Source organism: Chrysochloris asiatica, unplaced genomic scaffold, assembly GCF_000296735.1.
Source record: "Chrysochloris asiatica unplaced genomic scaffold, ChrAsi1.0 scaffold00101, whole genome shotgun sequence".
Taxonomy (NCBI): Eukaryota; Metazoa; Chordata; class Mammalia; order Afrosoricida; family Chrysochloridae; genus Chrysochloris; species Chrysochloris asiatica.
In genome coordinates, this window is record NW_006408619.1 from 9,154,286 (window position 1) to 9,170,306 (window position 16,021).

The window sequence follows — 16,021 nt, forward strand, 5'->3', positions numbered from 1 at the left end:
TTCCTATTGAAATAGGATCCTGTATCCAGACCAGGTATACAACACTTACATGGATGAGGCCAATAGATTACACTTGGAAATGAAAGAAGAGGTAGAAGTCTTCAAAAAAATATTTTAAGTGTATTTTCAAGAGCTTAACATTTCATTAGTAGCACTGTAGAGTAAGTATTAGACTGCTAACTACAGGGTCGGTCAGCAGTTCAAACCCAACAGCCACTCCTTGGGAGAAAGATAAGTCTTTCTGTTCCTGTAAAGATTTGCAGCTTTGAAAACCCTATGAATCAGAACCAACGTGGCAGCACCTAACAACAAGACAACCTTTCATTGGAACACATAACAATGCTACACTGGCTTCCTTTGTATGGGCCTAATTGATGTGCTGCCTCAACCATCAACACTCACGGAAGCAGCAGCCAAGAACTCAAAACACGTATTGCAAATCTGCTGCACAAGACCTTTTTAAAGTGTCGAAGAGCAAAGATGTCAGCTTGAGGACTAAGGTGCGCCTGACCCAAGTCATGGTATTTTCAATAACCTCATATGCATGCAAAAGCTGGACAGTGAATAAGAAAGATGCTTTGGGTTAGGGTGTTGGAGGAGAATATTGAAAGTGCCATGGGCTGCCAAAAGAACCAACAGATCTGTGTTGGAAGAAGTACAGCCAGAGTGCTCCTTGGAGACCAGGATGGCCAAACTTCATCTCTCATACTTTGGACATACTGTCAGGAAGGAACAATCACTGGAGAAGGATATCATGTTTCGTAAGGAGGAGGGTCATAGTAAAAGAGGAAGACCCCCAGCGAGATGGATTTGCAAAGTGGCAGCATCAATGGGCTCAAGCATGGCAACAATAGTGACGTTGGCCCAGGACCGGGCAGTGTTTCATTCTGTTGTACATAAGGTTGCTATGAGTTGGCACCAACTCGATTGCACCTAACAACAACAACAACAATTGATTTTCTAGTCCAGACAGTACTTGGAATGTGAGTATTTTCATCAGTAATGCTGTAGGAAATCAGGAAAATCAGGAAGCATTCTGCCCTTTTTGTCTTTGACCAAATGCCTTATCCCAACAGTCCAGCATTCATGTTGGAGCAAAGTAGAGCTGGATGCAATCCACCAGCCAAGGAAATGAGCTGAAACCCAGAATTAGCCAGTTAGTGGGCATTCTGGCCTCTGTGTCTACAGCTCACACTTGACGTTTTCTGACTAGAGAGTTTGATCTTTATTTGGAGACCAAAAAAAAGGGGGATTTTTTTTTTTTAAGTCTCTTTTATATCAGATGAAAAAGAAGAAAAGTTAACAGCCTGGCTCAGACCCCCGTAAGCTAACTGTGTCCCTTAGGATAGATCAGGAGCCTTCAAGAACTTTGCACTCATCTCTGACCAAAACACCAAGGTGGAACACTTTGACATAGGGAAGGGTCTCAAAAGATTTAAATTTAGCCTTTCCTTGTGAGTTTTAACAGTTATTTCTAGACTGTTGACTTTCTGGCTGAGAGGAGGAACCAGTATTGTCTGTTAAGTCAGTTCTGACTCATAGCAACCCTGTATAGGGTTTCCGAGTTGCAGCTGGTGAGCTTGAACCAACAACCTTGTGGTTCAAACAGATTTTGCAGTTCAGCCCATTAACCCACAGTACCACACCAGGACTCCATACTGAGTTTAGTACATGGTTTCTTTGTTTTCAACTATGTTTTGGAATCTCAAGGTAAACTAGAAAACTACTTTGCTTTAAAAAAAAAAATTCCCCACTGACATAGAGTCTATTCCAACTCATAGCAACCCTACCTAGGGTTTCTGAGACTATAAATGTTTACAGAAGCAGACAGTCTTATCTTTCTTCTGTAGAGCAGCTAGTGGATTTGAACCACTGACCTTGCAGTTTGCAGTCCAATGCCTAACACATAGCACCACCAGGGCCTTTTCCTTTACTTGCTGTGTTGTTGGTGCTATGTGCTGTTAAGGTGGTTCCAACTCATAGCGACCCTGACTAGGGGTTCCTATAGGAGGAGCAGCTGGTGAGCTTGAACCATCAACCTTGGGGTTAGCAGTCCAGTACTTATCCTGTAACACCACAACAGAGGGCAGCATTTCAGTCTTGGAAGTAGAGGGGGCTTCCTCAGCTTGCGTGATCATATCATTTAGCATCCCAACTGGGACGCTTCTGAGAGTGAAAGACCACCTTAACTAATAACTGTTGTGGAACAACAAATCCAGGCCTCCCTCAGGCAAACCTGGATGTATAGTCGCCCTACCCACCGCATGCTCTGGAGGACATGCTATGGAGGTCCATCCAAGTCATCTCGCAGAAGTTGCAGAGAGTGATTTTTAAGGCACTCCTATAAAATTTGTGTTCCTGCTCATTTGCCTAGGACATTTGATTGACCGTGAATGTAGATGCTTCTAATAGCTTCTCATATCTAGCATTGATACAGACTTGGTTTTGGATAGCATTCATGATTTCAGGTGGACAACGATGACTTATGTAACCTCTACAACAGTCGAATCGTATAATGACAGAAGGACACATGAAAAGGAGAAGAAAGCCAGGGGTGAAGAGACACAATATGAAAGTGGTGGTGGTGAATTTGCTAGGAGAGCACAGTGGCTCTGCACAATCAGTCCTGGACTGTGAACCACAAGGTTGGCAGTTTGAGCCCACTGGCCACTCCGTGGGAGAAAGATGAGGCTTTCTGTGCACAACCTTAGAACCCCTGTATGGGGTCGCGATCAGTCGGAACTGACTCAAAGGCGCTTAACAACACAACAACCACAGCCCTCTTATTAAACCACTGGCAAGACCATCTGCTGAGAGTTACCAAATAGTGGGGTGGTACCCAGGGGCAAGGGGCTGCCAGGAATGTAACTGCAGAATTGAGAAGCAGCAACGGCTCCTAGACTGTCAGGAGGAAATCTAACTATTTAACCTTCAGCCAGGTTTAAAATGTCCCTCTTGTGCCTGGGAACAGAGTCCTGGATGTCACAGATGGTTAAGTTCCCGACCACTATACAAAAGGTTGACTGTTCCAGCACACCTGGAGGCACCTCGGAAGACAGACCTGGCCATTGGCTTCTGAACGGTCACCGCCTGGAACCCCCTATGGAGCAATTCTACCTCCATGAGGTCGCCACAAGTCCGAATGAAGTGGGCTACAGCTAACAGCAGCAACATCCCTGGGAAAACAAAATCAAAAGCTCTCTTTCGTGACAGTCTTTGTTTCTGAGATAAGGACAAAGCCAGCTACTGTAATGAGGCAAAGAGGGGCCCTCACGCTTTACTCCTACAGCTGTTTTCTTCCCGAGTGACTCAGCTTTGCGTTAGCGTCCCTATAACTTGAAGAAATGACTCACACGTTTTGAAAATGGCAGGGTCTGTTCGCTCCCACCTCCCATGCTGTTAACCTGACCATATCATCCTCTGGATTAAATTTAATGGGAAAGATATTTCAGCCCCTCTCTTGTCCCTGGCACAGTTACACTGGCATTGTATTGTGTGTAGTTCCACACAGTTCAAAGTTTCTCCTTCCCTGGCTAACACTTAAGCACGCCCACCATGTGCCAGTCCATGCCTAGCATGGCGAACACAGTGACTAAAGTCTCCAGCCCCAAGGAACACTAAATCTCAAGTGTTTCAGCCTACTTAGTCATGACCATGCCATTTGGGGAAATGGCTTTTGAAGAGGCAGCTTTCTAGCAGCCTTTGCCTTGTCTTAGGGTTAGGAGGCTGGGGAATAAGACAGGGGTCTTTCCTATGCTCAGCAAACCAGCCTTTCCATGATGACCCTGTAGTACTCATCTTTCTAAGGCCAGATTGTTGTTGTTGTTATTGTTGTTGTGTGCTGTGGTGTTGGTTCCGACTCATAGTGACCCTGTACAGGGTTTCTGAGGCTGTAAATCTTTAGTGAAGCAGAAAGCCTCATCTTTCTCCCACAGAGCAGCTGGTAGTTTCAACCTGCTGTCCCAGAGATTAGCAGCCCAATTCGTAACCACTATGCTACCAGAGCTCCTTAAGGCCAGATTAGTGTCACACATTTCAAAAGATAGATGTTTAAATCTTGTTCCTGGTGTGAATCCCACAAGGATTAAATAGATAGGGCCTCAGTAAAATCCTCCTAGAATTACAAAAGCTGATTACTATAGCTCTCAGGAAAACAGTGCAAGGAGAGGCCCCAGTCACTGAGGGTGTTTGGTACCTACCATCCATCAGGTGGAGATCCCAGCGGGGACCCAGTGTCTACCAGAAGGTTGGACTGGCACTCTCTGACCTGGAGCGGGGCCGACGCAGTGTGTTTGTACCCTGCCCTTGCCTGGGAGAGATGACAGTTCTTTCCAAACCTCACACACAGCTTGTCCAGCATCAGGCAGGGCTGGCCTTTTATCCAAATCAGGTGTGTGTGGATTTAATTAAATCGAGGTTCCCAAGGTACCTCCATAATTAGCTGTAATTGCTCCTCAGTCATGTAGCCAGTGCGAGTGTTGTAACTGTCTCAGTGACATGTGAGCGTCCGTTCCAGGTCTCAAACAGGCTCAGACCTGAGTAAAGACAGATAGCTAAGTCGACGAGGGTTCTGATGGTGAGAACGTAAGACTGTTCATTAAAACACATGAAACCTGCAGTACTGTTGCTGACAGAGGTTTGCCAGACAAGCGAAAGAACCGGGGCTTTGGAGTTAGACATGAGTTCCACTCATTCACTGTGTGAAGTGGGCCAGGTCCCATCACCTCTGCTTTAGTCCCTTGCACAGGATGTCCTGCATTCATCTAGGTAATGCTGAGTACCTACTTATTCATTCATCTGTTGTTCTTAAGTGCCAAGGAGTCGGTTCCAACTACTAGTGACCCCATACAGGGTTTCCGAAGCTGTAAATCTTTGCAGGAGCTGAAAGCCTCATCTTTCTCCCGCGGAGCGGCTGGTGAGCTTGAATAATCAACCTTGTGGTTCACAGTCCAGTGCTTAGCCTACAGAGCCACTGTGCTCTCAAAATAACTACTGTCCATTCATCTAGGTAACACTAAACACCTGTCCTGTGGATACAGGGTGAACACAACCAAAAACACCTTTACTTTATGGAGACTGTGAGGCGAATCTTGTTGCACAAGACCTCTTTTAAGTGTTCAAGAGCAAAGATTTCAGTTTGAGGACTAAGATGCTCCTGATGTAAACCATGGTAGTTTCAGTAACCTCATATGCATGTAGAAGTTGGACAATGAATAAAGATCTTAGAAGAATTAATGCATTTGAGTTACAGTGTTAGAAGAAAATATTAAAAGTACCATGAACTACCAGAAGACTAAACAGATCTGTGTGGGAATAAGTACAGCCAGAATGCTCCTTAGAAGCCAGAATGGTAAGACTTCGTCTCTCATATTTCGGACATATTATCAGGAGGGACTAGTCCCTGGAGGGAGGATATCATGTTTGGTAAAGTGGAGGGTTGAAGAAAAAAAGGAAGACCCCTAACGAGGTGGACTGGCTCAGTGGCGGCATCAGTGGGCTCAAGAGAAGCAATGATTGTGAGGTTGGCACAGGACCGGGCAGTGTTTCATTCTGTTGTGCATAAGGTCGCTATAAGTCGGTACCAACTTTATGACACTTAACAAGAACAACAATCTCATAGGGACTCATTAAATCTTAGAACAAAACAGAACGATATAACTAATTAGCCCAGGGATGAATGCAGTTAGTCAGGAAATGGAGGAAGTAAGGATTTGAGTTGCAATTTAAAGTAAGTCCCGTTGTGCCATGCGTTCTGCAGGCAGGTGAGGGGTCCAGCCTGAGCTGCCCTAGCCAGGGTGCCAACATGAGTGAAACGCTGGGTTTCTTTAGCATAATTAAAGCTGGTCTAGCCAAGGTCAGTGGTTCAAACCCACCAGTTGCTCCTCAGAAACCCTATACAGAATCGCTGAGTCGAAATTGATTTGACAGCACTTAACAGCAGAGGGCGCTGTAGGTAATTGGCTGGATTCTTTTTTTAAAAGTAAAGTATGCACATAGTGAACACATTCAAATAGTGTGAAAAGATGTGGAAACAACAGTGGTGAAAGTCATACAACGTGAAGATGTCACTGAACTGTGCACATCAAAATGGCTGAAGTGATAAATGTTTTACGTGGATTTCATCACAGTAAATTTGTAATAAAAATTTCAAAAAGCATTTAATTAATGCAAAAGTCAGTGTACAACGAGTAAAACTCATTCTCCCTCATACTCTAGACTTGTTCAGAATCAGTATGTGTTACAGTTTCTGTCTGGCGAGTATCCACTTGGTTATATGCACATACAGTGCCTTGAACCGCCCCCTCCCTGCCATACATTTATGACATTGTACCATCTGCACTGGTCTGCTCCTGGTTTTTGTCTTTGGTAAGATGGCTTGGGACCATTCCATGTCAGTGGATTTGCTTCTACTTCCTGCTCTTTCAGTCTAGTAATGCAGTGCTTCCTGTAACCAGGGCTCTCTTGATGGAAATGTAGGCGGTTTGCAGTCTTTGGATGCTACAGTGCTGAGTGGACATTCTTGTACACACGCATAAGTGTCTACAATGTTAAACAACACTATCCCATTGCCATCAAGTTGGTGCCAACTCACGGCAATCCCATGTGTTACAGAGGAGAACTGCTTCATAAATCGTTCATGGATGTAATCTTTATACAAGCAGAGGGCCAGTTCTTTCTTCTGAAGTGCGATGGGGTGGGTTTGAGCTGCCAACCTTTAGGTTAGTAATCCAGTACAAACCTTTGCTTGTGCCACCCAGGAAGTCGATTCCAACTCACAGCGACCCTGTACAGGGTTTCTGAGGCTGTAAATCTTTACAGGAGCCGAAAGCCTCATCTTTCGCCCGTGGAACCGCCGGTAGTTCCGAAATGCTGACTGTGAGATTATAAATTCCCCAAAAGTAGAATTGCTGGATCAAATGTTTGTACTTGTTCTTAGGTACTGTCGAGTTGGTACCAACTCATAGTGACCTTATACATAACAGAACGAAGCATTGCCCTGTCCTACACTCTCCTTACAATCAGCCCATTGATTCTGGGGGTCTTCTTTTTCTCTCTCCAACCCTCCACTTTACCAAGCATAATATCCTTCTCCAGTGACTGGTCCCCACTGATAATATGTCCCAAGTAATGAGAGGTAAAGTCTGGCCATCCTGGCTTCCAAGGTGCATTCTGGCTATTCTTCTTCCAACACAGATTGGTTTGTTCTTTTAGCAGTTCATTGTACTTTTAATATTTTTCTCCAACACCGTAATTCAAATGCATCAACTCTTCTATGGTCATCCTTATTCCTTATACCACTTTCACATGCATACGAAGCTACTGAAAACACGGTGGCTTGGATCAGATTCATCTTAGTCCTCTAACTGCCATCTTTGCTCTGAAACACTTTAAAGAGGTCTTGTGCAGCAGATTTGCCTAATGCAATACATCATTTCATTTCTTGGCTATTACTTCCCTGATTGTTGATGGTTGATCAGAGCAAAATGAAGTCTTTGATTTCAGCCTTTTCTCCATTTATATGGATGTTATTTTTTGGTCCAGTGGTGAGGATAGAGCCTTGATGGTCCTGGATAGAGTGGGGGAAAACTGTGGACCCAATCTCAAAAAGCATAAAAAAGAACAGGCTTGCTAGTTGGATAAAGACTGATAAAGCCCCAAGTCTATGGCTTTTAGTCTCCCCTCAGGCCTAGAACTGAACTCACCCCCATGACTCAGTTCAGCTAAACAACAGGCAGATCTATAAGGGGGAATAATAGTAAAGCTAGCAAGGTGCACACTTTTTAGAATAATCTACCTTATGAGATCCCAAGGGTGGTGTTTGTCCAAGGACAAAGGTCAGAAAGCAGTATGGGTTAGGAAAGGAGGAGGAATGGAAACAGGTATCCCAGGGGAGAAGTGGAGGAAGTGATGGTGCATTGTGGGAATTGCAATCAACAGCATGAGACAAAATGTGTGTGAATTACCGAATGGAAAATTGATCTACCAACACACAAGAAGGGGAGGGAAATGGAAGAACAAAGTGGATGGGAGAACAATTAGGCAGGTTTGCATGGGCTAAGTGGGACAGAGGTAAATAATGATGTATGCACAACCTTGGAACAACAGGGCTCTGGGATACAGGGACTGAGGCATGGTTTGAATGGGTTAAAGAGGGGAAATGATGTTAAGATGCTTGGATGTCTTTTGAATCTTGGTTTCCCTGGCACACCATTATAAAATAGACACTTGAGGGGGAGAGATAGGAATAGCTAGAAATATCACCATAGAAAGCTTGTAAGTCCGTCTTCTGCCTGTAACTGATTGGAATACCTAAAATGGGGTTACAACGTGCCCAGTGAAGGAGGCTTCCTGCAGAGCCTCTGCATTACATAAGACCGTAGGTGGCATCCTGAACCCCATCCAGAATCTTCTGAGGTATGTAATTTCCACTTGAAAAGACAAGCAGACCAGCCTGCAGTAGCTAGAAGAACAGAAGATACATCTTGAAAGAAAGAACAACAGGAAAAATGAAAAACAATAATGGCAGTCCAACTGACTACTAAAAGAACAAGCAAGTTGCTCATCCAGGAGACATCAAGGTAAGTGGTCGGATCCCCTCAGGGAAAACCCCCTTCCCAAGACTTAAGTAAGACTCAATGGCAGTACACGCTCTGACTGCTGACCACGTTGATCACCAATATGGGGAAGTAAGGGAAAAACAACAATGAAGCTGTGAGCTAAGTCTAACCACGTTCAATAGACTCTTATGAACCTGGGTAGAAACCTGGTTGGACAGCAGTATGGCAAGACCTGGGGACTCCTGGGAGCAGAGTGAATCATCCAACTGATAAGAAATGAGGCATATGCACAAGAACATCCACACTTGCAGATAATACCCACTTGACCTATCTTCAATGACTGGATGATCAGAGCTCAACTAGAAGAAAGAAGAGGAAAAAAAAGAGTAATCTGATACAATTTGATGAACTTGACCTACACCTATGGATGCAGTAGCTCAAAAGAGGGAACAAATCTTTATAGCAAGGATCATTCCCACCCCCTAGATACACAGGACAGGGATGGGCAACGTGGACATTGGCTACCCAAAATGATGGGGCTACAAAGGCAAAAAGTGACTGGCTTACAAGCTTTCAAGAGGGAGCCTAGATCCAGAGGGCTTATAGGAAGGTAGAATCTCCACTGAGTAGTATTCAATCTGTCTGGATGGGGCTGATGAAAGGAGATGGGGATAAGGCTCTTGTGGTACAATAGTGAATAATTGCTATCAGGACTGACTGTGAGGGTTAGAAATGTAAAGGTAGATGTTTTGTAACAAAGGAAGAGAGTGGTTGACTTTGCAGTCCAGGAGCAGAGGTCCCTGGGACCATCAAGGGAGAAGAGCGGAGTGCAGGACCCTACCCAGAGAAAGTGATGCCAGAGATGTAGGCAGAGACGATGACACGGAGAGATAGAGTGGCTGGGGACTCTAGACTCAGGGACAGAGAGGGACTGTGTGCTGATGACTGAGGGGCAGGCTTGCAAGGTAGACCCTTTGGTTGTTTGATGATGCGTGGAGGGGATTGTAATCATGACAATGATACGATATACGAGAGATGACTGTAAAGCTAATGTTCTTCCATGTAAACTAGCACATAATCCACAATAAAACATTTAAAAAAAAATTACACCCCCAAAATTGTCACACATGGGGAAAAAATGGGGGGGATTTGTCCTATAAACCTTCCCTCAATTCGCAATGAAGTCTTTGGAAAATGCTCCTATTTGTCTGAGCTGCTAGAACTTTGTTCCTCAGAGGATGGTTCTCAACCTGGGGGGGGGTGGGGGGCACATTGGAATCACCTGAGGATCTTGTAAAACAGACCCCTGTCCAGCTCTCACCCCCAGATGTTCTGATTGAATTAGCCTGGTGCGGTTTGTTGTTTTGTTTTCCAATGTTTTCAAGTGATTCTAATGTACAACCATGTTGAAGAACATTTAGGAGTCTTCTAGAAATCTAGATTACCCTTTTCAAGTGTTAACTACAACTCCTTGTTTAAATGATATTTTTAAAAGGAAAAAAAAAGAGAGAGAGAGAGGGTCAGTATGATAAAAGGAGACCTGGCAATGCAATGTCTGAGCACTTGGCTGCTAACTGAAAGATTAGCGGTTTGAACCCACCCAGTGACTCTGTGGAAGAAAAACTTGGCAGTCGCCTTCCATAAAGATGAAACCAAGGAGACCCTTTGGGGGCCGTTCTGCTTTATCACCTGGGTCTCTCGGCGTTGGAATCGACTTGATGGCATCCGTTAACAAGCTATCACTGAATGCTGATTACGTTCCAGACCCTCCATGTCTGTCAACTTATTTAGTTCTCTAAACCATTCTGTAAGATAATTATCATTGTTAGCTTTCGCTACTTATGGGAAACAGGCCCAGAAGGGTTGGTAGCATGCCCACGGTCACAGCAGTTTCCATATCCCGTGATGCTAAAAAGTGCGAATCCACAGGCCCCGTTCTATTCCTGCCGACTCAGAGCTCCAACAGGGAGCTAAGGAGGTGCAGAGTTCCCTCAGACTCCAGGGCTTGCTTGTCCTCAGCGGGAAGGTGGAGCCAATAAGTGCTAGGCCCCAGCACTGTGACCCTAGAGCACTTTGATTTAACCATGACACCAGTCTGTAAGTGGATCATCTCATCAGGTTGCACTGTTTTGTTTATGTAGCTTGCCATCATTCCTGACTTTCCCTACTTAAAAAAATGAGGTATTATTTTAGCTTGGTTTCCTATAGCGCCTGGCGTTGGGTCTTAGAAGGATGCTGGAAATTCCTTCACCTGTGTCTGGCTACTGACCTCCTAGCAAACCTGCTGAGACATTACCTGGCTTCAACAACATCCCATAAAGACTCCAAGCTGAGATCATCCCTCCTGGGCAAATATGGCCCAAACATCCTCTCTGCTCAGAGGTCCCCTCTGTGTGTCCCTGAATGGGTTTGCCTCCCTTGGCACCTTGTCCTACGTCATCCTACAGCGCATGCTGACCCTCCCTCTGGACTAAAGGCTGCCTTTTGTTCTCTCCCCTGTGCTGGCAGGAGGGTCCTGTAAATAACAGCCACCATGAGTCATTGGACACAGGGGTATAGCATCCCAATTTGTAGCCTAGAAGCGAATCCCAAAGGGGTTTGCTCTTGCATCTATTTACATCTGTATTTACATCTGCATGTGAACAGGTGTGCTCAGGTACTCCCTGAATAGCTGGTTTACATTCATGAGCAGCTAGATAGTTTTTCAGGACCCATGGGCACTACTGAGTCTGTTTCCAGTAATACCGAGGGACATCTGGGAACATCTCTCCAGGTAGCCAAAGGAACACTGTCTCTCTCTCTCTCTCTGTATCTATATCTATCTATATATCTCCTGGCGTGGCGCTGCAGGGTAATGCGCTGCACTGCAAGGTCAGTTTGAACTGCTGCAAAGTTGATGGTTCAAGCTCACCAGCCGCTCCTCGGATACCCTATACAGGGTCGCTATGAGTCAGAAACAACTTGAAGGCACTTAACAACAACATGTATATATGTATATGTGTGTGTGTATATATATATATGTATATATATATACATATATATATATATATATATACACACACATACAGAGAGGAGCTCTGGTAGCATAGAGGTTACGAGTTGGGCTGCTAATCTCACTGTCAGCTGGTAGTTTGAAACTACCATTGGTTCCATGGGAGAAAGATAAGGCTTACTGCTCCCGTAAAGATTTACAGCCTCAAAAACATTATACTAGGGTTGCTGTGAGTTGGAACTGACTCCATGGCTCATAACCAACCAACCATTTACATATATATGTATTATATAGATATATATATAGATATATAATACATATATCCGTATTTGTTGTTGTTAAGTGGGGTTGCTGATGTTGTAAATCTTTAAGGGAGCAGAAAGCCTCCTCATTCTCCTGCAGTTTTGAACTGTTGACCTTGCCATTAACAGTCCAATGCTCATCATCCAGCTTGCATGTCTCTGACGTTTGCTACACCTACAGTGAGTGATACCCCCATCCCTCTGCCCACAGGTTGCACATGGGAATTTGGAGCCATGGTAAACTACATCAAGAAGACATATCCCCTGACGCAGCTGGTCGTCGTGGGCTTTAGCCTGGGTGGTAACATCGTGTGCAAATACTTGGGGGAGACTCAGACCAACCAAGAAAGGGTCCTGTGCTGCGTCAGCGTGTGCCAGGGGTACAGCGCGCTGAGGTGAGTAACCGCTGTTGCACGTTCCCATTTCTTCCTCCTGTCAGATCCTGGAGGTGCCTCGTGCACCAGACACTCCCCCTTGACATCTTGGGCTCATCTTACTTTGCTTTCATATCATATGTTGGAGTTGTCCTATCAGACCCCTCAAGTCTGGGCTACACCACTGTATTTTGGGGTCATGTCTGAAATTGGACAGCCAAGTCACCCCTGCACATTGCTGTTTCCTTAGGCAGTTTCAGTGGTGATGTATAATCGGCGCATGCTTGTGGAGTTTTGCAGAACCATGGATCTTTGAGAGAGCACAGGAACCTGGCAAACAAGGAGCTGAAAGCCAGGCCTCAGAATCCCAGGTGCCTTCCACTTGCATCCCAGGCATCCTCACAAAAGACCTGACCTGCTGGTCAAGTTCAAGGTTGGCCTGGCCCATGAGTCCCCCACTGACAGATGCCCTGCTGGGTGTCTTGGCTGTGAACGCTGACTTTGTGTTCAGAGGGCTCTGAATTTGATCACTAGGAGGATAATGGGCAGGTTTTCTAGTAATTCTTTCCCCCAGTGCATGAAATCTTAATGGAAACAGTTTGATGCCATTCTGCTGCTGTAGCGCCCTCTGCTGTCAGCAAAAAGCACATGGTCCGCACATTTGGCTAAGGAACTAAGGTGAAGAAGAGGCTAGGACGCTCAAACTTGTGAGGTGCTGTACGTCAAAGTCTTAACTAGGTTTAAAAGAGCTTCCTATATGTTATTATGGACTCCTGGTGTGGCGCTGTAGGATCAGCACTGGACTGAACCACAAGGTCAGCAGTTCAAATCTACCAGCCCCTCCTCAGAAACCCTATATAGGGTCACTGAGTTGGAACCAACTCGACAGCACTTAACAACAACATATATTATTATGGAGTCCTGGGGTAGCACTGGATAATAAGCATTGAACAGCAAGGTCGGCAGTTCAAACCCACCAGCTCTCCTGGGAAACCCTATACAGGATCACTCTGAGTCAGAACCAACTTGACTGCACTTAACAACAACAACAATCCTCACATCAGCCTCATTCAATAAGAATAAAAGGAGGCACCTTTGTCTTCTGGGGCACAAATGGCCACTATCAGGACAGCCCAACTGGTGGCAGATCAGGGCGTCACCATTACCCAGTATTTGCTAGTGCTGCCCAGGGCTCAGGTGCCCTCAACCTAACGAGATCTCCCCACTGAGGGACACTTCCTTATGACAGCCCAGTGTGAGCATTTCTGTTCCTCCCGAGACATGTGGAGGATGGTGGTGGACTTGCTTCCTTTACACCCAGGTGGAGCAGGGACCATACAGGAGTTCATGCTTCTGGTAAAGTCCTCCTCTTGAGTCCGGAGAACCCCTTGCTCAGTGATCCCCACCTCCAACTTCTCACCCCAGTAGTGTGCCTCCCACGTAGCCAGAACCAGTGGAAGCTCAGGAAAGAAGCCTGCTTGCTGTAGTTGCAGAGTCTGCTGTTGTTAACTACAATCAAGTTGGCCCCTGAGTCATGGCGGCTGCATGCACAGCAAGATGAGACGCTGCCCAGACCCAGGCCATCCCCATGATTGGGTTTTCACTGGCTGATTTTCTGAAGTAGATCACCAGGCCTTTCTTCCTACGTCCTTCGTAGTCTGGAAGCTTTGCTGAAACGCGTTCAGCATTGGAGCACCACTGATGGTAGCTGTGCCCGAGGTTTCAGAGACCAGGAATCAGACCCAGGTGTTCCGCATGTCATGTTGGGTGATGTGCAGGTCCCATGTCATGTTGGGTGATGTGCAGGGCCACTGATGGAGACCATAGCTGTTCAAGGCAGGGGCCCTGTTCAGTGCCTGGCCAGCCTGCTGGGCCAAGGTGACCCGACCTGCCAAACCACTACCCAGAGTTGACCTGGTGTGGTCAGGAATGCCCCTTGTGGTCCAGTCATCAGCCCCACCCTAGGGGCTTCTCTGACTGCAGTACTTTGTAGGAAGAATCCAGATGTTCTACATGTTGTTTTGTGTCCTTCAGTTGTTCCCAACTCATAGCGACCCTGTATAAGGGGGTTTCCAAGTCTTTGCGGGAACAGAAAGCCTCATCTTGCTCCCGAGGGATGGCTGGTAGATTCAAACTACTGACCTTGCGGTTAGCAGTCCAATATGTAACCCACGACCCCACCAGCTCTCCTTAATACCTGATCGATAGGTGGTGACGTCCAGCACAGGAGATGACTAAATTAATAATACACCATCTCAGTGGAAAACTAGGAGCTTTTACTTTTAATAAATCAAGCTATGTAGTGTGACCGAGTGTATGTATTCATGATGGGAGAAAAGGCACCCATGTAAACTAGAACGTGCTATTGGAAGAGCTGAGAAGAAAACCCTTTAGAGTGAAAAGAGTTCTTGCATTGGCATGGTGGCCTTCTGGGAAATATTCAGTGTTCTTTCATTGTGATGTTTCATTAGTTTACTACTTTCAAGTTTTCTTTGACTATCTTGTAGGACACTGCATGGTGGGTGTGGTGCTGTAGGATGGACACTGGGCTTTAAACCCTAGGGTCAGCAGTTCACACCCAGCAGCTGCTCCTCAGAAACCCTATATAGCAGGGTGGGGAACCTTTTTGCTGCCAAGGGCCATTTGGATATTTATGACATCATTCGTGGGCCATACAAAATTATCAACTTAAAAATTAGCCTGCTGTAGTTGGTCAAACATTTAATTAACTCACCCCTAATGTGATGGATGGAACTGCGGTTGCCTTGGCAGACCAAGTGATTTTGAGGGCCTTATACCATCCGTGAAGGAGCTCTGGTAGCGTAGTGTTTATGAATTGGGCTGTGAACCACAAGGTCAGCAGTTTGAAACTACCAGCTGTTCTGTGGGAGGAAGATGAGGTTTTCTGCTCCCCGTAAAGATTTACAGCCTCGGAAACCCTGTACAGGGTCACTGTGAGTCGCAACCGACTCCACAGCACACAGCCAGCCAGCCAGCCAGCCATACCGTCCGTGGGCTGGATGTTCCCCACCCCTGCTATACAGGATCTCAGTGAGTCAGAACCAACTCGATGGCACTTAACAACAACAACAGGACATTGCATAGCTCCATAGCCCATAAATTCAACACCCATTTTAATTCATAGTGCCCCTGCCTTCTGTTCCTTTTTAGAATATTAGGATCATGCTTACCAATCCCCCAGTAGTCTCTTGGTATTTTTCTCCAGGCTGTCTCAAATACCACAGGAATGCAGTTTAGATGTTCTCACGGTCTTGCTGAAGTCTGAGATGTCATTTATTTGAGCCAGGAGATTTGAAAACCTTGTGGGTGTTAGATCCATTCCCCTTCCCAATTCATTCACCTCCGATTTGGGTTCCTTTTAGTCAGCATTGATCCACTCTTTTTTGCAAAATACAAATTGGAAAGTTGAGCATGGACTGAGCAGTACCTCAGCAGGTTAAAGTGGGTGGTCGGACTCCTCCTTGCTTAATCAGTTGCTGTAAACATAATTATAAATGCTTGGTTTGTTTGGGCCCTCTCCTAAGTTATTTACAAATCTGTGTACCCACCACATTTCAAAACTCTTTTGACAGTTCAAAGAGAGATCCCTCCGTAGCAGATGGCAGGGAAGCCAGTATGGGTTGTTGTTGTTGTTGTTGTCAGGTGCCATCGAGTCGGAACCGACTCATAGCGAACCCATGCACAGCAGAACGAAACGATGTCCGGTCCTGGGCCAACCTCATTACCACTGCCACACTTGACGCCATCAATGATGCCACCTGGCTGATCCATCTC

The 16,021-nt window shown here is 45.7% G+C and overlaps 1 protein-coding gene across 1 annotated transcript in view; it reads left to right on the top strand.

Annotated features, from left to right (window-relative positions):
• The window catches only part of ABHD2 (abhydrolase domain containing 2), an 87,812-nt gene that overhangs the window by 53,715 nt on the left and 18,076 nt on the right, over positions 1 to 16,021 (top strand). Inside the window, exon 4 of the mRNA XM_006867125.1 lies at positions 12,064 to 12,247. Coding sequence (XP_006867187.1) covers positions 12,064 to 12,247 — 184 coding nt within the window. The remainder of the gene's footprint in view (positions 1 to 12,063; positions 12,248 to 16,021) is intronic.